Source organism: Elaeis guineensis, chromosome 11 (genome assembly GCF_000442705.2).
Source record: "Elaeis guineensis isolate ETL-2024a chromosome 11, EG11, whole genome shotgun sequence".
Taxonomy (NCBI): Eukaryota; Viridiplantae; Streptophyta; class Magnoliopsida; order Arecales; family Arecaceae; genus Elaeis; species Elaeis guineensis.
This window is the reverse complement of record NC_026003.2, coordinates 22222115-22244807: the sequence shown is the minus strand read 5'-3', so window position 1 is coordinate 22244807 and position 22693 is coordinate 22222115. Positions and strand designations below refer to the sequence as shown.

General features: G+C 36.3%; 1 protein-coding gene across 13 annotated transcripts in view; it reads left to right on the top strand.

Annotated features, from left to right (window-relative positions):
- Positions 1-20787, top strand: part of LOC105033092 (ATP-dependent Clp protease ATP-binding subunit CLPT1, chloroplastic) — a 28725-nt gene extending 7938 nt beyond the window's left edge. For 2 of the 13 annotated variants that reach the window (XR_012135331.1, XR_012135328.1), the window contains 3 exons: positions 16828-16872; positions 17087-17175; positions 17507-17919. Coding sequence is in view for 2 of the 13 variants with exons in the window: in XM_019846530.3 (XP_019702089.3) it covers positions 19128-19256; positions 19337-19344 (137 nt within the window). In the remaining 11 variants the exon portion in view is untranslated. Of the gene's footprint in view, positions 1-16827; positions 16873-17086; positions 17176-17492; positions 17920-19127; positions 19257-19336; positions 19736-19983 lie in introns of those variants that run through there. The other 11 variants (XR_012135326.1, XM_019846530.3, XR_012135327.1 and 8 more) reach the window with 7 other exon arrangements.
- Positions 20788-22693: the final 1906 nt, after the last annotated feature.

Genomic DNA, 22693 nt, shown 5'->3' with positions numbered 1-22693 from the left:
GGAGATCATGCGGCGGTGTTGACAAATAGGCATGATCGAATAGGTACAATCGATCTCTCTCTCCCTTCCCCCTCTCCCTATATATCTCTCCTTCTTCTCTCTGACCCTCGAAGGTTAGGGTTCTGTCTCCCCCCTCCCTTCCTCCCTCTCCCTCTTCCCCTCCCTTCTTCACTTCCTCTCCCTCCCCCCTTCCCTCTTCCCCTCTCTCCTTTCTCTCCTTCCTCTCCCCCCTCTCTCTTCCTATTTTGGTATGCCCCAAAAAGGAATTATGGACCCGTAACATATTGAACTAGTTGCCGGTTGCTACAGCGCCCAATACCGTTTTGGCAAATCTTGCTATATGTGAATGGAATATCATACTCATAGTACACTAAATCATTCGATGAGTTCAAGTATTGTGACAAAAAGTTTTTGTTGGAAGGAGAAAACTTCATAAAAGGTGGGGAGAGAAGGATGGGTGCCCATGAAGGTGATCTATGTTTTGTGGCTATTGGATGAGTTCTGCAAAGGGTGTGCACTATTTTCTCCCTACTTAATGAATTTGAATTGTTGTGAGTCAATCAAAATAAACTAGTCTTTTGAAGTTGTTCTTTTGGTTTCTATATAAAATGCATGAGATGTTCTAAAGAAATTTGTAGCAAGAGAATTATATACGTTGGAACTACCATCGACCACCTACTACCTATATATCTTGAATTGGGTTTTTCTTTTTCTTTTTTAAGAATTTCTTTTCAATCTTTGTTGGTATTTGTGGTATATATTTGAAGGAAGTTTTAGATGTAATAACCTAGACAATACATAGGAAAATAAATATATGTCTGTATACAAAATATGAAAAATGAACCAATTTGTTGTGGCACTAAGTGCTGTCAAGACATTGAGAAGAATTTGGTTGTAGTTTGACTAGTAGACACCTGGACTTTCCAAGACAATGAGATCTGTAAAGGTGCAATTTCAGATTTAATAGTTTCTTAGAAGTTTTAATGTTGGAATTGGACGGGGCTTGGTCAAACCCTTGCTCGAAGTTGATTGGAAATAATTTTTGGGCTTCAAGTCAGGTTAGGCCCAAAAATTTTCTTGGTACGGACCAAGCCCAACCCAAGCCTGAACTCGAGCCTAGCATTAATTCTAAACAAACTTGAACACATATAGGGCTCAACGGGGTCCTAAGATGACCCGTTGTCTTCACCATGGCCTTTGTCTCTGCATGCATGAAAAGCAAGAGGTTGAGAGATGGGGAGAAAGAGTAAAGGGTCGTGGAGGGAGGGAGAGGAGAGGGGAATGTGCATAAGGGGAGGATAATTTTGGGAGAGAGCGAGAGAGAGGAGGAAAACCTAGGAGTGCTACCATCTTCTCCTTTGTCTCACTCTTCCTCATGTGATCTATGACATGTGGCTATGAAGTGGATGGATTAGACCTGGGAACAGTGAGAGAAAGTTGTTTCGAGGGTTTAGATTATATTAGTAAAACATGTATTTATATGATAATATATATTTTAGTTTTTAGGCTTCGGTTAGGTCTTCAAGTCGGGCTTCAAGCTTGGCTGAGTTGGACTAAGGTTGTATTTGGTAGCTGGCAATCTATCCAGATTACTGGCAATTTAAAGTGGGTCCATCAGATTACTGTGTTTGGTATGCTTTTTGGATGGCAATCCAGATTGTCTTGGCAATTTACATTGCCTCCCAGGAGGTAATCTAGATAGTCTTGGGGAGGAGTGGCTATCCAGATTACCACTTCTTTGGCAACATTGCAAAAAAAAATTTGGACAAAATTATCTCTAAAAAAGAATCATACAACTTGTCTCTCCAACCGCAGTGGCACCACCGGCGGAGGCTAGCTCTGCTGCCGCCTCCCCCTCTCCCCATCCTAATGGGCTCCTATTCCTCCCATGACCGTGGAGATGCCGATGACGACGAAGAGGAGCGCGGGCTCCTCGCAAACTCCAAGACCTCCAAGGAGAAGGTCCTTGAGCAAGAGTCTGAGGTTCTCCTAGTTGTGCCGCTGCCTCTTCGCTCTCCCCCGCTCTCTGTCGCTTGTACCCCGCACCTCCTTGGCCCCTTCATCTGGATTTGGGACCCTCCCCCCATCCCAATGGGCTCCTCCCATTCCTCCCACGATCGTGGATATGGTGACGACGACGAAGATGATGAAGAGGAGCACGGACTTCTCGTGAACTCCAAGACCTCCAAGGAGGTCTTTGAGCAAGAGCCCGAGGTCCTCTCATGTTGCACCACTAGCTCTCCACTCTCCCTCCAGTTCTTCATCCCGGCATCCTATGCCTCCTTGGCCCCTCTAGGTCTGGTACCCTCCCCTCATGCCAATGGGCTTGTGCCATTCTCCCACGGCTGTGGAGGAGGTGACGATAGTGATGATGATGAAAAGGAGCCGGGCTCCTCACGATCTCTAAGACCTCCAAGGAGAAGGTCCTTGAGCAAGAGCTTGAGGTCCTTCCATACCACGTCGCTACCTCTTCGCTTTCCATCATCGGCACCCCATGCCTCCTTGGCCCCTTCGTCTGGATCTGGGACCCTTGCAACATCCTTCTTCCCCCGCTTCGGTTTGTGTCTGTGATTTCATCCGGAGGCCCTATGGACTGGGCCACAGAGGTGCTTCTTATTGCCCATGGCGAGTGCAAGGCTGGTTTGCGGCGGATTTGCTCGGCAGGTGATGGCTGGCGGCAGCACTGACCTCCAAAGGTGAGCACCAGGCCAGGGTTTTGGTCGTGTTCAAGTTGTGAGGTTTACTTTTGTGTACACGTTGCCGTTGGATCGAGTGAGGGCCACTATGGCCTTTATTTGTACCAAATACAATAATTTGACTTAGGGATATTTTGAAAATATGATTCACATTATCGGTAATCTGATTGTCATACCAAACATGTCAATTAAGATTTTCAGTAATTTTACTACAATATTATCTGCATGTACCAAATACAAGAATCAACATTACTGGCAATTTAATGATCGCAATCTATCTTGAAAGCAATCCACATTATCTTCCAAGATTGCCTGGCGATGCACCAAATGCAATCTAAAGGGTTGTTTGAAAATCATTGGGGCTCTGAGTTTTATGCTTGAGCTCAATCGGAACATCCTTGATTCTAGATTGACTGGAAGTTGGTTCGATCTAATAGGCTTGGGGCTAGCACAGGGCCATTTGTTGCCTTGGAGTTTTACCATATGTTTGGTTAGGGTCATAGGATGGAGGATGGATAGGGTTGGAAGGATGGATGGCCCCATCTATCATTTGGTTCAACAAGTCTTATGAAGGATGGATGAAAAAGAGGAATTGTCTATTCATCCTGGCCGACCACTTTGTATTTTCTCAACTTGGGAGGAGGTAAGGAAGGATGGATGGAGCATATGAGTGGTAGGTTTTTACATTGACAAATTACCCCTTATTAATTTTTTTGATAAAATCGTAATACTTCTTTGCTCTTTTTTATCAAATGGTAGTTTAGTAAAAATATCATACAAATATCATCTATCCTCTCTTTCGTTCCTTCTATACCAAATAGAGGAGGGAACCATTCCCACCCATCTTTTCATATTTCACCAAATACATAGGAGGCTGGATGGAAGATTCATCCATCCCCTCCCTCATCTATTCTTCCTCTTTCATCCACCCTTCGTAACAATCAGAGGGTTAGTATCATGTCATCAAATTGAAAAGGATCAAGTTTACGGAGAGTTTGTTTGAGAAATAGGAACTAATTTGGGAGAATTGGTTGGGATGTAGATTTAGGCACAATTTTCTGAATCTTTTGTTAGTTATATTCATGTTATGCTTAAGTCTGGTCACGTCGTCTTGGATGTTGGAAGAAAGTGTCTTGTGGATCTTCAAAAGTGCGTATGTAGCTGTAGTAACTTTTGTTTTCATAGTTACCTTAAATATTATTTCTTGGATGCATGGATTTTTTGGATTTCTTTTGATTTGCTTCTAAATATTTGGCTTGATTCTCCAAGTGTCCTGTCGTGGGCACTCCAAAAATGAACTCTCTTGTATTAACCAAAGCGTTAGTACTTGGCTTGATTCTCCAAGTGTCCTGTCGTGGTGCACTCTTATGTTTCAAATTTGTTAAGTGCCAAATGTTACTAACTTAAGGTGGAAAGATAATTGCAATAAAGCAAACTCCTCTCCTTGTGCATGTTAAGTAAGATGGAATGAATTTAATTTTCTATAGGAATGAGGCTAATAGCCAATTTAGCCTAGTAGTCCATGTAATATATTTATGATGTAATAACATGGTCTTATGTTGTGTATTTTGGAGGTTATTTCATTGACATTTGGACACTTAGACACCTCGTGCCATTAGTGTAGAAGATATTGGTTATACAGTTTTTATTAGATCTTGGAAAGGTTGAGCCTAAGAAGTTAGGGCATGTTTGGTTGTGGGGAGTTGGACTCTGGAATGGGAATATGAGAATGAGTGACTCCCATTCCAGTAGTTTGATTAGGAGGAGTTCCATCCTCCTTCCGATTCTAGGGGGCAATGGGAATGCCCTAGTCACCCAAAACTAATCCAAAATCTCTCTTGGTATTCAAATCCAATTCTGATTCCAATTCTGGTCACGAACGAAATATATTGGGAAATATGGTTATTCTTATTCTCATTCCAATCCATTTTGATTCCAATTCCGATTCCGGCTGCAAATGAAACACACCCTACATTCTATTGTTAGCTGTTTTATGCCTTGATTGGTTGGTGATGTGTAAAGTTTTCTTCATTTGATTAATTTTTTATTCGTTTGTAGGATTCAGCAAGATTTGTGGTCCCTTCTTCTAGCACATAGAGATACTAATTTCACATGAGTGCTAGCAGTGTATAGAAGTCTTGGACGTACAAGTGCAGGACATGATTAGAAGCCTTAGAAATCTTGGTGTATATAAAGCCCTTAATGGTATTTACAGTGCATCACATATGGTACTTGAAATATTTAACCGACAGAAGTGATTTGTCTCTTGCCAGCGAAATTTGCTTGAGTTTGTTAATGAATATGCCATTATCCTCGACATGAAATGTTGTGCAGGTGCAACGTGGCATGTTGGTTTTGGTCATGGACAAACCCAAGCTCAACCTGACCAAGTACCCAACCTTAAACTGATCTAGCCTGACAATAAACCTTGCTGCCTGAACCCCAAACCAACCTGACGCCAAAAACTTAACCAAAACACAATGTGTTCTGGTTGGTTCAAGCTGGCTTTAAGTTGAATTCCATTGAGTTCATATTTTACAAAATGCAGGTCAGTTTTGTGTTGCTCAGGTTGGGAGCCCCACAAATCTGTGTTGGGTCAGTTTGGGGCTCGATTACAGGAAATTGGATATAGCAAGATTACCCAAGCTTTCAACTTGGATCCAACCCAACTTAAAACCAACTTGGCATTCCAATCCAGACCCAACGAAGTTAGTTAAGGGTCAATTTTACCTTGAATAGGGTTTTGCTGAGTTTAGCTCAGCTCAGCTCAAGTTGAACCTCTAGAATATTGTCAATACCATCTCCATGAGGACAATATGATTCCTGCAGATTCTGGTGCTTTCATATTCTCAAGTTTTCAATTTAGGCTAGATTCCATTATGTAATTTAGTTTTCTTATATTTGGTGATTGATGTCCGATTTAATACAAGTTCAGCAGGAAAAGGGAAGTGGCCAATGCAAGAATTAAGAGGTGACCAAATCTGCGCAGGTTGTGGGACTTAATTCTAGAAAATAGTGTTAGTGAAATTAATTATAAATGGTATAGATGTAGGCTCTTTGTTGTCCAAGGATGGCTATCCAAGAGGGGGAGTGAATTGGGTATTTAAAAATTTAAACTTTAATTGTGCTGAGTTTACTTTAAAGTGCTTAATGAAGCTAATTAAAACACAAATCATGAATAAGAACAATATAGAGAAAGCCACACAATCACAAACACAGCTTTTATAGTGATTCGGTGCCAAACTCGGTATCTACGTCCACTTCCAAGTAAACCACTTGAGAATTCAACTATAATCACTAACTCGATTATAGTTCGATTTTTTCTTCGGGTTCACAATCCAACTGAGTTCGTTTTGACCTAGGCTCACCAACCACAATCATACAATGATTGCTTTTACAGACCAACAATCAACTCCGATTGGTTTTATCTTTGGCTCACCAATCAAACCAATACAACGTCCAACTCTAGGTTTGGACCAATCTAAGTTTTTCACCCCATGAAACTTGAAAACAAAAATTTACAATCACAATTAATACAAGAGTAAATGAGTTTAGAAACAAAAACTCAATGAACTCCAAGAGAAGAATTCTGAATATTGCTTGTTGGCTTGATTTTTTCTTCTTGAATGCTTGAAGAAAGTTGGTGAAGCTCTTCAATGCTTATAGTCTGACTTTCTTCAGTTAGAGGATAATTGAAAGGACAAAAGTATGTATTGGAATCACTTCTCTTCACAATATGGCTTCCACAATGAATAAACTGAACCTGACTTGAATGCTCTTCAATAAGTATTCAAAAGTTCTTTTTAATGTTTCAAAGTGTTTCATTTATATCCTTAAGCTTTCCCACCATTCTAAGCATCTGGAGAGGCGCATTTAATGTTTTAGCCATTGAAAATGAAGATCTAACCGTTTGGAGCAAGTTGGGGGCGAAAAGTGCAGATCTGAAAAACTAGCCGTTATAGTAACTTAGTTGACTAACTTTTTTCTGAGTCGACTAAGTCCTTCATTGGGTCGACTCAAAATTCTCTTAGTCGGTTAAGTATCAGGCGACTGAAAAATGATTTTTCTATCTTTTGCTGCTTCTCTGTGATTTGGTCGGCTCAGTCCCTGTTTGGGTCGGCTCAGTTAATCTCTGAGTCGCTAAGTGACCACTTGGTCGGCTCAGTAGTCATGATCCAAAAATTTTACGTTTCTGTTGTCTGTCCTCTGAAACTGAGTCGGCTAACTGAACCTTTGAGTCGGCTCAATTCTGACTTGGTTGGCTAATTAAACAATGTTTCAAATATCAGCCTCTCTGTCTTTTGCTATCCTTTGAGACTGAGTTGACTAACTTTCTGATTGAGTCGATCAAGATCCTGTCTTGATCGACTAATTTGATTAGGATCTTGATTGACTAACTTGATTTTGGATCGACTAAGTCTCTTGTTTTCAAAAACTTGGCTTTCTGTCACTAAGATTGAGTTGGCTCAAATATCCATTGGGTCGACTCAGCTTACGTGCCAAGCGTGTCATGAGTTCTTTGACAGTCTTTCTTTTCTAATTTCATTTTTAGGCTAAACTTACCTTCTTAACTTGATTTTAATCTTTATTAATATTTTTTTAAGGTGTGTCTAGTCTAGAGTTTTTTCATAAACTGCTTGACTGGTGATACTTTATTTAATTGATGGAAAACACTTGAAACTTGGTAAGCACTTAAAATTAAAAGCCACATATCTTCAAAAACAACATTAGTAACGTAACCAATTATACTCAAATGCTTTTGTTATCATCAAAATCAATTCAGGGGTCAACAATCTCTCCCTTTTTAATGATGACAAAACTCTTTGAGTATACCTTTCTTTCAATTTTCAAATACTTCTCTTTCAATCAATGCATATGCATCATAGTCATTCAAATTTTATCAAATTTCATTAACTCCCTCTGAATATAATAACTATGTTTCAAATTAATGTTGAATTTTGTACTTACTCCCCCTTAGTGTGTGCCATTTGTTCTTTAGGATTTCAAATTTCTTAAAACTTCAACATATACTCATTATTGTTCTCTTTCTTTTGTCATTATCAAAAAGATAAACATTACACATTGCATAAAAGGAGACATAGCACATTTAAAAAAAATTGTAGACTTTATTCGTATGTTTAAAAAAAAGTTTAAATGTAACATAAGGCTAAAAGAGGCATACATCATAGATCCAAAAGGAACTTAAACAACAAGCAGCAAAAAGGGTTTAAGCTCAAAAAAAGATGAAACTGCATGCAGCCTAGTCTAAGGTGGGGTTGAGGGGCTGAGGGATGGATCTATAGACACGGAAGAACGTTGCTTAGCAAGCATCTCTCGAACAACGTCCCTCACCCGAGCAACAACCTGCTGCACAATATCCTCAATATGATCTTTAGGTCGAACTGGCACAGGAGGCATTGGCTAAATAGATGAACCTGCAGAATATGGCATGGGCTCCAGCACACTTCGATCTTTTCCCTCATCAACCTTGGTCCATTGTCCTTTAATCTTTATGTATTCCATCTGTTTCAGTGACTTTTCATTGTAGGTCTCATAATGTTTTAGGCTCGTAAAAGATTCTCCTTCCACACAAACACCAAAATCTTGAATACCAAGGTAAGAAACATACCATAGGGAAGAGTCGGCTTGGCTCTTGACTGTGCCTCTTGCATGATCCTCAACATGATTGCTGGGAGATTGAACTTTTTCCTCTTCAAAATGTGGTACATAATTGCAATATCATTTCTTGTCACATAATCAAACCTACCAATCCGGGGGATAAGAATCTTGCAAGTCATATGGAGCAACCGGTGTTCAGTAGATAAATGCTTACCAAGAATCTCCTCAAAATCCACAGCATCATCTCTCCCAAAAACAGTTGCAATCCACTAGCACGATCATCCAATCTTTCAGCCCCTTCAGTGGGTGCCCTTAGCAGCTCTCCCAATTTTTCAGCAGATAAATTAAGCTTAACACCCTTCAGATTCAAAAGAATTTGCCTTAATTTTTGCACTCCCATAAAACTCTCTCACAAGGTTAGGGTACGTGGGCAGATTCAAAGAATATAAAAACTCCCAATCTTGGAATTTTAGACACTCACCGATCTCAAAACCTTCTCCAAAAATCCAAAATCAATTTTTCTTCCTGTTGTTACTGCTTTTGAAGAGAAGAGGATCACTTTTTCAGGAGATGGTGTGGGCTGAGCTGGGGGTGGAGTAAACTGCACTGGAGGCGGTGAAGATGGCGAAACATGAGTAGCTGGAGGAGGAATGGCTGAAGGAGAGAGGCTACTGGAGGAGGAGGCGGAGCGGACTGAGATGGCTCAGAGCGGTCTAGACAATGCTTGGTCTGGCATTCTTCTCCGTGAATTCGAGATGATGAAAAGCAGGATGCGTAGAAACTCGCTTCCTGGGTGCCATAGATCCAAATCCCTCGATTTGCAGTGGATTAGGGTTCCTAGGGTTCTGATGGTGGGTCGGCTAAGAAATAAATGAAAGATGAATAGCCATGGTCCCACGGGAAATCCTGTTTAAAAATAGGATTTCCGACAACTTAGTCGACTAAGATTAATTTTGAGTCGGCTAAGTATTGGGTTGACTAAGTTTTTCATGAAGAAAAATATTAGCTAGCTCAGTCCGGCACAAAACTGAACATTCAAAGTTTCATGATCAAGAATGACGTAATGAAATATGCCTTTTCTAATGGAATTTAAACATGAATAATTCAAGAAATTTCATCACATTGAAGCAATCATTTCAACACATAAGCACATTTAATAATTTAACAATACGGATCAAATAAATCTAATTACTTTTTTATAGCACAAAATCTTTCTTCATTTAAAGGCTTAGTAAAAATATCTACAATTTGATTTTCAGTTGGCACAAATTCAAGAGTTATGTCATTATTTTGCACATGATCCCTAATAAAATGATGTCTCACTTTTATATATTTTGTTTTTGAATGTAATACCAGATTTTTACTTAAATTTATGGCACTAGTATTGTCACATCGAATAGGAATATTGTTATAAGAAATGTCAGTCTTCTAGTTGTTTGATCCACAATAGTTAAGCACAACTCCCAGCAACAATATATTCGGCTTTCGTTGGAGACAAGACTACTAAGTTTTATTTCTTGTTAAACCATGAGATCAAATTTACTCTTAGAAATTGACATGTACCACTTGTATTCTTCCTATCTAAGCAACAACCAGCAAAATCAGAATCACTATATCCAATTAAGTCTAATGAAGATTGTTTTGAGCACCATAAATCAACATCTTGAGTATTTATTAAATACTTAAAGATTTTTTTAACTGCAACTACATAAGATTTTTTAGGATTAGATTGATAATGTGCACACATGCAAACACTAAACATTATATCCGGTTTACTTGCAGTTAAATAAAGTAAAGATCCAATCATACCTCGATGTAGTTTTGGATCTACTATTTTTTCTTTTGAATCTTGATCAAGCTTGCAACTTGTGCTCATAGGGGTGCCACTTCCTCTGACATTCTCCATCTCAAATTTTCTTAGCATTTTCTTGATGTACTTATTTTGATTGATGAAAATCTCCTTATTTGATTGCTTGATCTAGAGTCCGAAGAAAAAGTTCAGCTCTTCCATAATATTCATTTGAAACTCATTCTGCATAAGACTAGCAAACTCTCTACACAAGACTGCATTAGTAGCACCGAATACAATGTTATCAACATATAATTGCACAATCAATAAGTCATTTGATTTTTTTTTATAAATAATATTTTATCTATATTTTTTCTTTAAAATTATTTTAATAAGAACTTGCTTAACCTATCATACCAAGCCCTAGGTATTTGTTTTAATCCATATAAGGCTTTCTTAAGTTTGTATACATGATTAGGCAATTCTTGATTTTCAAAATCTGAAGGTTGTACATAAATTTTCTCCTCAATTAGTCTATTCAAGAATGCACTTTTTACATTCATTTGAAAAAGTTTGAAATTCATAAAGCAAGTAAATACTAAAAGTAATCTAATAGCTTCAAGTCTAGCCATGGGTATAAAGGATTCATCAAAATCAATTCTCTCTTCTTGATTGTATCCTTGTACAATCAATCTAATCTTGTTTTTAATTACATTGCTCTTCTCATCAAGTTTATTTCTAAAGATCCATTTAATTTTAATTACTAAAAAGTTTTTAGGTCTTTCAATTAATTTTTAAATTTTATTTCTTTTAAATTGATTTAATTCTTCTTGCATTGTCAATATCCAATTAAGATCTTTTCAGCTTCTATTATATTTTTAGATTCTAAATGTGACACATGCAATATGGTTCATAGCAGTCTTAAGTGATGCTTTAGTTTTAACACTATTAGATGGATCACCAATAATTAATTTCTTAGAATGATTGTGATCATACCTCCATTCCTTTGGTAAATTGGATATACCTTGTTCATCTTGTGGTGGTGGCACATCTTCTTCAACATCTTATTTTTCATTTTCTTTTTCTTGAGTGGGAGTGTCAAGTGTCATGCCCTTTAACTCCTTTTCAAGATTACCTGCATCCACATCAAACTATTCTTCTCTTGTTTTAAGAGAGTTAGTTTCATCAAAAATGACATGCACCGATTTCTCTACAATTAATGTTCTTTTGTTAAAAACTCTATATGTTCTACTATTGGATGAATAATCTAGAAAAATGCCTTCATCTGATTTTGTATTAAATTATCTAGTTTATCTTTACCATTTATTAAAATGAAACATCTACGTCCAAAATTTTAAAATATGAAACATTATGTTTCTTTCTTTTATAAAGTTCATATGGAGTTTTCTTCAAGATAGGTCTAATTAATGCTCTATTTAGTACATAGCATGCGGTGTTAATAGCTTCCATTCAAAAATATTTTGAGAGATTATTTTCACAAAGCATGGATTGTGCCATTTCAATTAATATTTTATTCTTTTTTTCTATCATCCTATTTTGTTGAGATGTTCTTGATGTTGAAAAATTATGATTAATTTTATTTTTAATTTTTTTTTAAATTTATGATTTTAAATTCGGTGCCATGATTATTTATATTCAAAATACTATAATCTTTGTCTTTTGTTATTTTGTTAAATAAATCAACAAAGACATCAAAAGCTTCATCTTTATGTGATAAAAATAAAATTCAAGTGAATCTTGAAAAATCATCAATTATAACAAAATCAAATCTTTTTCCTCCAAGATTAGTAGTTAAAATAGGTCCAAATAAATTCATGTGAAGTAGTTCTAGTGGCCTAGAAGTTGAAACAATATTCTTAGATTTGAAAGAAGATTTTGTTTGTTTACCAAGTTGACATGCTTCGTAAATCTTATTCTTTTCAAAATTATCTTAGGTAAATCTTTTATTAAGTCAAATTTAATTAATCTTGGCAATGAGTCCATGCTTGCATGATCTAGTTTATTATGCCAAATCCAACTAGATTTATTTACTTTAGCATTCATAGCAACAAGACATTCATGTTTTCATTTTTAAGTTCATCAAGGTCCACAATATAAACATTGTCATGTTTTTTTCTATAAATTTAATGCTATCATCAAATGAACTAGTTACAATGCAATGAGATGATATAAATGAAACACTAAAGCCTCTATCATATAATTGACTAATGCTAAGTAAATTATGTATTAAATCTTCAACTAATAAAATATTTTCTATACAGTGGAGGGTGTTATCAAGATATTACCGAGATCAATAATTTTGCTTTTACCGTTGTCTCCAAAAGTTACTACACCTTCATTCTTAGCTTTAAGAGAGATAAATTGAGATTTATCTCTCGTCATGTGCCTTGAGCATCCGCTATTAAGGTACCATCTTCTTTTAGCTCTCACGGATGCCAAGCATACTTACACATACAATCAAGTAAATTTAGGTACCCAAGCCAACTTGGGTCCTTTGGGGTTAGCATAAATGGTTCCTTTTGAAACCTAAATTTGTCTTATCTTTGGTTTGTTTGTGTTAAAACTTTTACTTGCATTTATTGTTTTGCATTCTGTAGCTTTATGTCCAATCTTGTTACATTTAAAACAAGTTATGTTCTTACTTTGATTTTGAGATTTTGTAAATACATTTTTTAAAAATTTTTGCTTCTACCAGTTTTATCAAAAATCTTCTTTTGTTTTTCAGTTAACATTTGCAAGTTTTGAGAGTTTAGTGTGAATTTATCTACTATAGGTTTTAATTTATTCACTTCTTCTTATAAAGATTCATTTCTATTAGTTGATTTATCTTGCTTATCTTGTAATTTCTTCATATCTTTTTTCATTTTAGCTTTATCTTTACTTAAGTTTTGATTTTCTTTCTGAAGTTCTTTATTTTTATGAAATAGCTTTTTAAAATCATAAATTAGATCATTGAATGCATCATACAATTCCTCAAAAGTAAAATCTAAAATTGAATCATCATTGGTTACCTCATTATCATCAGATGCCATAAGACAAAGATTTGACTTTTCTTCTCTTTGACATTCTTCCTTGAAGAAGAATCTTTATCATTGCTTCATGTAGCTTTATATGCTTTCTTCTTTGGCTTTTGGAGCTTTTCTTCAATAGTGGGCAATCCATCCGAAAATGCCTGGGCTTCTTGCACTCATAGTAAAGAGGTGGTTGTTTTTTATTTTTTTTCTTCTTTTTCTCTTTGCTACCTTCTCCCTTGTTATACCTTCACCTCAGTTCAAATTTTTTTCTCCTTCTCATGAACTTCTTGAACCTTCTTGCTATCATAGCCATCTCCTCATCATCTTTCGAATTTTCTTTGGAGTCATTCTTTTCTTCATGGAAGCCAGCAGCTTTAAGGGCAATCGACTTCTTTTTCTTCACCTCTTCTTCATTCCCTTGATTCATATTCAGCTCATGGGTCATAAGAGAACGGATGAGCTCCTCCAAAGCTAACTTATTTAAGTCCTCATCTCTTGAATGGCAGTCATCTTTGGCTCTCAATTCTTCGGCAAAGACCTAAGGATTTTTCGCACATCACTGTTAGAGTAGTCTCTTCCGAGACTCTTTAAACCATTCAAAATATCAATGAATCTTGTGAATATTTTTGTGATAATTTCATGTGGTTTCATTTTAAATAGCTCATACTTATGTACCAACATGCTTATCTTTGATTTCTTGATTCGATTAATATCCTCATGGGTGACTTCAAGTTTATCTCAAATTTCTTTGGCGGATAAGCATGTTGATATCCTATTGAATTCATTTGCATCCAAAGTATAATATAACACATTTATTGCTTTGGCATTGAGTTGAGCTTGCTTTTTGTCATGTTCATCTCAATCCTTTTTGGGCTTGGAGATGGACACGCCATCAACTGTGATTGTGGGTGTGCGGATCCATCATTATGACATTTCATATGTCATAATCTTGTGTTTGAATAAAAATTCTCATTCTTATTTTTCAATAGGTGTAGTTAGTCCCATTGAAAAGCGAGGGTCTATTGGTTGATTTTTCTCAACCAATGAAGTCCCAATTGGATTTGCCATAGTATCTTTAGCTCAAAATAATGAGTAACAAGTGAGCACCTGTTCTGATACCACTTGTTGTCCAAGGATGGCTACCCAAAAGGAGAGGTGAATTGGGTATTTAAAAATTTAAACTTTAATTATGCTAAGTTTACTTTAAAGTGCTTAATGAAACTAATTAAAACACAAGTAATGAATAAAAACAATATAGAGAAAGCCACACAATCACAAACACAGATTTTATAGTGGTTCAGTGACAAACTCGGCATCTACGTCCACTCTCCAAGTAAACCACTTGAGAATTCAACTATAATTACTAACTTGATTACAGTTCGATTATTTTTTCAGGTTCACAATCCAACCGAGTTGGTTTTGACCTAGGCTCACCAACCATAATTATACAATGATTGCTTTTACGAGCCAACAATCCATCCCGATTGGTTTTATCCTTGGCTCACCAATCAAACCAATACAACGTCCAACTCTAGGTTTGGACCAACTTAAGTTTCTCACCCTAAGAAATTTGAAAACAAAAATTTACAATCACAATTAATACAAGAGTAAATGAGTTTGGAAACAAAAACTCAATGAAGTCCAAGAGAAAAAATTCTGAATATTGCTTGTTGGCTTGATTTCTTCTCCTTGAATGCTTGAAGGAAGTTGGTGAAGCTCTTTAATGCTTGTAGCCTGACTTCCTTCGGTTAGAGGATGATTGGAAGGACAAAAGTACGTCTTGGAATCACTCCTCTTTACAATATGGCTTCCACAATGAATAAACTGAACTTGATTTGAATGCTTTTCAATAAGTGTTCAAAAGTTCTTTTTAATGTTCTAAGGTGTTTCATTTATATCCTCAAGCTTTCCCACTATTCTAAGGCATCTGGAGAGACAGCATTTAATGTCCTAGCCGTTGAAAATGAAGATCTAACCGTTGGAAGTAAGTTGGGGGACGAAAAAGTGCGATATGAAAAACTAGCTGTTATAGTAACTTAGTCAACTAACTTTTCTCTGAATCGATCAAGTCTTTCACTGGGTCGACTCAAAATCCTCTTAGTCAGCTAAGTATTAGATGACTGAAAAACTATCTTTCTATCTTTTGTTGCTTCTCTGCAACTTGGTTGGCTCAGTAGTCATGATCCAAAAATTTTACGTTTCTATCCAACTTGGTCGGCTAACTGAACCTTTGAGTCGGCTAACTCTTTGTTTGAGTCGGCTCTAATCTGACTTGGTTGGCTAACTGAACAATACTTCAAATATCAGCCTCTCTGTCTTTTGCTGTTCTTTGAGACCGAATCGATTAACTTTTTGACTGAGTCAATCAAGACTTTATTTTAGTTGACTAACCTGATTTTGGGTCGACTAAGTCTCTTGTTTTCAAAAACTTGGCTTTCTGTCATTGAGACGGAGTCTGTTCAAATATCCACTGGGTCGACTCAGTTTGCGTGCCAAGCATGCCATGAGGTCTTTGACAATCTTTCATCTTCAATTTTATTTCTAGGCTAGACTTGTCTTCTTAATTTGATTTTAATTCTCATGAACATTCTTTTTAAGGTGTGTCTGGTCTAGAGTTTCTTCATAAATTGTTTGAGTGGTGGTACTTTATTTAATTGATGAAAAACACTTGAAACTTGGTGAGCACTTGGAATTGAAAGCTATACATTCTCAAAAATAACATTAGTAACATAACCAATTATACTCAAATACTTTTGTTATCATCAAAATCAATCTAGGATCAACAGTCTTTACCATGAACTTAACATGAATTTCATACTCTAAACTTCAGATGATGAAATACATGACTTAAATCTGAATTGTGTGATCTATAAACCCTCTAACACCCCCCACCCGAAAAAAAATTCAGATTACCATACAGAGGAAGAAAGTAAAGAACCCTTGCAATCTTGTTCGAATCCCCTGTGGTCAGTCTTCTCTTTGTTGGAAATGAGAACCCAAGAGGAAGAGATTGATTTCCTTTCATCTCTAATACCAGATGAGCCGAAGGCTGAATATAACATAAGCTACTCTACTTGATAGTGCCAAAAAAATTTATATTAAATCATGTGTACAATTTAAAGACTTTTGTTCTTCTAACGAAGAATGGCAAAGTTGGAACCTTTATACCAAGAAAAAATAATTCGTGATGTTGGACTTGTCATAAAACAAATGCATGAAGGTAACAAATATAAACAAAAAATAAAATTCTTCTATTGATTTCATCATGGGTCTATTTTAAGAATCCCTAGGATCAAAAAGGAGCAACTCTCACTGCCATATCATAACCATCTAATCAGGTGAAGTGGCACAAGGAAAAATAAATTTGGAAATAAGAGAAAACACAATTAAATTACTATTTTGATCAGATGCATGTATGAATGTGGGTACATAGAATCTGTATTTGCATATGGGCGCAGTTATAATATAAAACCGAAATCAAGATGAAAACATCATGCATGGAAATGCTGAACAAGCTTCCAGAGACTCTTCCTGGTTCTTTTCTAGACAACCTAGTTCTAGTTACTGGTGTGGACCTAAAGATGCTTGCCAAACCATTTGCTATGAGCTATTTATTCTCTTCATCTATTCTATTCACCTCTTTTTCTTGAGCCCTTATCTGACTCATGCCCATATATGTTTGCACCAGATGCGAGTTTTGCTCAGTCAACACTCATTGATAGACTTGTTCGTTGTAAGTTTGTGACAATTTTATACTTTTTATGATTTTAGGTTGATGTTCATCTCCGTGTGCACCTGTCAACTAAAGATAAATATAAATATCATTATAAATTTATTAAATTTGTATATGCTCCATTTATTCCCCTATTAAAGGAGATAAATTTTACAAGGAAACCTATTTAAGATAGCCTATCATGACAAATTGGATGCCCCCTTTCATTGTGCAGGACCATAGATCTGTATGCTTTTCTCATGAATTATTTTGATCGTTTATTATGATGGCAACGGATGGCAACGGACGGAAGATACTTTTAAGGTGATAATATTATTTTTATCAGGAACCACTAAGATGCGGAAAAGTTTACGAACTTGCCTGTTGCGTTAGGTTGTATAGGATGTGTTAGGTTGTATAGGAATGCTCACATATTATTGGACCATAAATTCCTTTTGCGGTTGCTCTTGGTACTACCTGTTCACCTTAGAATAATTTTGAACTTGCTTCACCTATGATAGCACATAGGAGTGACTCTGCCTTAATCATGTGGACCCTTTTTTCTCTGTGTGCGCGCGCGTGCGCGTGTGCACATGCATGCATGCATGTGTGTCTTATGTTAAGCCCTAACATGTTTGCAGTTTTCATATAATAGAGGCATTTGTGAGGAATCGAACAAGAGGAGCAAACCTTTAACAAAAAAGGAAAAAAAGAGGAGTGAATCATAGTTCTAAAAGCAGCTATCAGCCATTCAGCAAGGACCGTTTTGAGAATTACATGTCTTGGAAGAATTTCCAGGTCATGTAATGGAGGGAGGATATGTGGATGTCTATGCAGTATTTATATGTATATATAGGTGTATATTCATATGCATGCGCATGTGTGTGTATATGTGAATTCCCTTGTATCTTCTATTTTCTTTGTCTGTATGATTTTTGGTTTGGTAGTTGCTCATGTAACATCTTTAGAATGATGCTCCAGTTGGTTGCTTTAGTGGGCCAGCCCAACTATACTGATGTAGCCCCTATGGACCCAAATCACATATGGCTCCCGCCGCCTTTTCTTATCTTCTATTCTCTTCTTTTCTTTCTTGTTCTTGGATGATTTTGACAAGCATGTTTATGAAACTGCCATTTGCAAAGGTGTTTTTTAATTAAATTACACCATTTTCTACTTGTATGACACTGCTGTGTATGTGTAACCTGAGAATCTGCAGCCTTGAGGCCCTTGACCATGATTTGTTGCATCCATGAAAATCAGTTCTTATGGGTGCTTCTACTAATGCATTATATGATCAGAAAGTGGATGGATTTTCTGTAACCTGATAGATTGTTCCACTTGATTCAAATTTGTAACTTATACGGTATAGATATTGGGGCAAGTAGTCCACTTCTTCTAAAAACATTTGAATGAAATATGTGATGTTGTAGGAAATGAATTCCCACCTAATCAGAGTATTTTATTTTAAGAAGTATGTAGTATTAAGAATGCAAGTGATGACTTAAGCAAAATTGTCAACCAACAAGGATGAAATCTTTAACATTAAGTAATAGTTGCTCTTGGTGTAATATAGTGGCTGCAAAGCTGCTTTATTTGAGGGGCTTCTGGAAGTGCCAAGAAGCAGTTGTATGAGTGTGTTTTCTGGAGTGCATCTGGCACATCAGGTCAAAATTTTTAGCGACTAGGAATGGAAGTAAAGTTTGGTCCATGTGTTAAAAAAATGAGTTAATCATGATCAGTAATATGGATTCTTAACATAGATGAGCCATTGGCATTGGGGAAGGTCTATTTACATACATACAAGCAGCTGTCTGATGCTGCCTGAGTCTATTCCTGTTTGGGCTGTAGAGCCTGGTGCACCTGCGAGCTGGTATGGCATGGCGGATGCACATTGTATCTCCAGGATATTTTATATGCACCTGATGTCTTGTGAAGTGTTGTCTCTATGCTAGTTCTTCTAGGTTGAGGCTTTAGATTTGAATTTGCTGATCGTTGTGTTATGTGTGAACTACTTATTTTGGTGGTGGATATTTGTTAATCCTTATTCTCTCCAAGAAATCGTGGATCATTATGAAAGAACTTGTTTTATCTTTTGGGTTCCAGTGCCATTTGTTTGAGATGTTTCTATGTATATATATATTTTTTCATGATTTGTTCATATCAAGGGGTTATATGACCACGGCATCACTTACCACCATTAATGAAGACTACTTTTCTTCACTTTCTTTATATCTTCTGTTATATCAGTTTTTCATATTCCTTATATGACAATGCAGGCGGCAAGGGAGAGATAACCACGACACATTTGCTTCTAGGCATATGGTCAGAGAAAGATTCTGCTGGTCACAAGATATTGGCTTCCCTCGGTTTTGATGATTATAAAGCTAATGAGCTGGTCAAAGTCTGTAAGTTTCAAACCATCTTCTTTCTAGAGAACTAGGTTGTGAAATTGTCTTGACGATGACATGATTCTTGTGATATGCAGGCCAATGAGGATGCAGTGCTGGCCTATAGATAGATGCCGAGGAAAATTCCATAATGGCATATATTTTTCGAATTGGATGATTAAACAAACTCCCTTTCAGCCCCATTCATTTTCTGGTAAATTTCATTTTCAAAATTAATGATCTAGTTACAAGGTACATCATGGATTCATCAACCACCTATATGGTGCAAGGTGTGTCGAGAAAGCTTCCCATACGAATTTTGTTTTTCAATCCTTACTAACAGGGCATCTGTGAAGCGTATGATTGATTCAGTGCATCTAGTTACCCATTATTGTGGGTATTGTCAGCCTTTCACATTTGGTCTTTTGCATTGTTGAAGACAAAAATCTGTGAATCAAAATCCAAAGCATCTGGTTTGGGCTTGCTTCTATTGTCAATACTTGCGTTGCCGTTGCTTTTTCTATGGTTTATTGTTAAGCTGTTGGTAGTCCTGCACGACAGAAATGGTCATGAACCTTAATTGTTGCATTGAAGCACCGAGATCGACAGCCTTAGGAGGATGAGTTCTGATTGTTTTGGATTGCAAACTAGCACCTTTTGTGGAGAAATGACATAATAGTATTACAATATAGCATCTTTTGTTTCAATCATCTGAAGAGATGACTTTAAATTGCCCTTTGTGAAGGCTGGAGAGTTGCGTTCAAGGGATGGGGAAGGAGGCTGTATGTGGAACTGGCATACCGAATGAGCCTTTTAGCGAGAAGATTGCTGGATTTGTGTTGGGCATTATTTTCTGATCAAGAACTTCGTCTCTGTATGTTGCAAGGGGCGGGGAAAAAAAAAATCATTGTTGCTTTTCTCCCCGAGGTACCATTTCTGGTCATCGGATGATGGGTGGTGGCGTGGAATGTTTGCTGGCTTAGTATGGGAAGCTCCCACCTCCTGCAGACATATTGAGCGTGCGTTTCATTTAGAAAACTTGCAAATCAATCTGACGTTCTGATGAGATACCAATGTCTTAGTCCAAGGATGCAGTTGGGGAGTCACAATCACTCAGATGAGGCTGGCATCTTAGTGTAATCAACGTTGAGGCCTGACCGTACTCGTGCTTGGAGGGGAGCATGAGCCTAAGTAATCAGAAGACTCAGCAATCTGTTAAAAACCAGACTTGACCAAAACCACACCCAACAATTGACTCTTCATGAGATGAAGGAAAAACAAATTTTCAGTATTGCAGCTTGAACGCACGATGAGACTCGGCCTCACGATTTCTACACCGTGAAATTGAATATCTTGGCTTTTCAAATCAAGGCAGAACATGGACATCTCCATAGTTTGGTAGCAAACATGTGACATGTCAAGTGTTTCTCTCTTATTTAATCCACAAGCGGTGGAACTAACATGCTCCGGCGGTTGTGTTCATTGTCTACTTTGGAACTTATTTTTTACTCATAGTGTTACTACATGCACAATTCATAATTAAAAGATTGATTTGGTTGGGTATGTTAGATTATAGGATTATCTAATAATTTTTAAAAATTATTTATCTAAAAAAAATGATTGAGGGTAAAATAAATTTTGCTATGTTTGGTTTGCGAAAAAATTATTCTAAAAAATAATTCTAAAAAAAAATTATTATATTTTGTTGGAGATAGCCTTATATAAAAATATTTTCAAATTTGCAATAGTCTCTTAGAATAAATAATTCAAATAATAATTTCTTTTAATTTATTTGTTGGCCAATGGCCTACTTATATGAATGCCGTTAATATCGGCTTTTTCAAATATTGAAATATAATTATATAAGTTAATCAATATTCAAAATTAATTATATATATATTAAAAAATATATTTCTTATTACAAATAAATTTTAGTATATTGATATATAAATAAATATATTATTATTAATAAATCCTATGTTAGATTGATTAATAATAATAATTTTTAATTATTTACTATTAATCAATATTTATAATAAATATATGAATATATTATAATATATTGATAAAAAATATTATATAATTAATGTATAATATTATATTAATATAATTAATAATAATTATATAATATAATTTTTATAATATCAATATAATATAATTGAGGATAGTTTCATAAAGGAATAATAATTTTAGATTATCTCCACTTGATAATTCAATATGAAAAAAAAAAAATACCACCATCTAATCAATTTATTTCTCTCTCTTAAGAAACCAAACAGGCCCTGAGAGTACGGGAGTTGGGAACTTCATGGCAGAAGTTTGAAGATTAACAAGGTTTGGTTGAAGATAATGTTGGACTAGGACCAATAAATTTGAGTTGCATGCAGCCAAGTCTACCCATGCCTCGGGTTTCCTGCAGACCATCTTCCAGGTTACTACGGAATTAGCGAAGCAACTTGAATGCGCACAGCTTTTCATGACTAAAGAATTAGGTTTCAGTTAGGGTCATTGTTGAGCCTTTAGTGGTGATTAGGTCCTTCATTAACTTCATGCCGTAGGAAAGGTTGGTTGGTTTGGTCCACCACCTCCCCCAAGCGCACCCCCCCGCCCCTCTCCTCCCCTTTTCTTTTCATTGGACTATTAATATAAGCATAAACAACAGTTCCCTTGCCCTAATTTAAGGTGACATCCTGTAATTAATTACCCATTCCCTTCACCTGAAAATCTGGAAAGAAAGTCATGTAAGTAATCTCAGGTTTGTCATTCCCACGCGCTGACCGCACGGATGGGAAGAAGAAAACAGCTTAAGGGGTCCCACCTTGAGTGCAACCTTTGGGTTTATACTGAATTTTAGAATGTGAACGGTTCACACTCTCAATCTCCTCCTAGTTTTGTCCAGAAGGTCTCTGGACTCTGATGCCTCAGGAGCTCCTGGTGCCGCAAGACAACGTTAAAAGCAGTTTGTTGGACCAAACCGGGCCAACGTACACCCTTTCTTTGTCTTTTTCTTTTTCATTTTTTTCTTTTAAATGGTGGGGAGCCAGAACGTTGAAAGCCGTTTGTTGAACCAAAACCGGTCTAACTTGCACTCTTTCTTTTTCTTTTTCTTTTTTACAACTGAACATGCTGAGTTGGCTCAGATCCAGGAAATATCTATCGTGACCTCGTTGGACTATACCAACATTTAAGATTTTTTTTATGTATATCCTTCTAAATATATAAATTTATATGAATATTTTTATAAAATTATTATTTTCATATATAACCCCATAAAATACATATTTTGCTTCTTTTTTTTTTTTTTCGAACCCATCAAATGCCATTAAGAATTGAGCGATTCAAAATTTAAAAAATGATCAAAATACTCTTAACATTAGACATGCAAAAAGAAAACTTTTTAAAGATACACATGAAAATAACATCTTTCCAAGGATATTCATGTAATTTTGCATAAC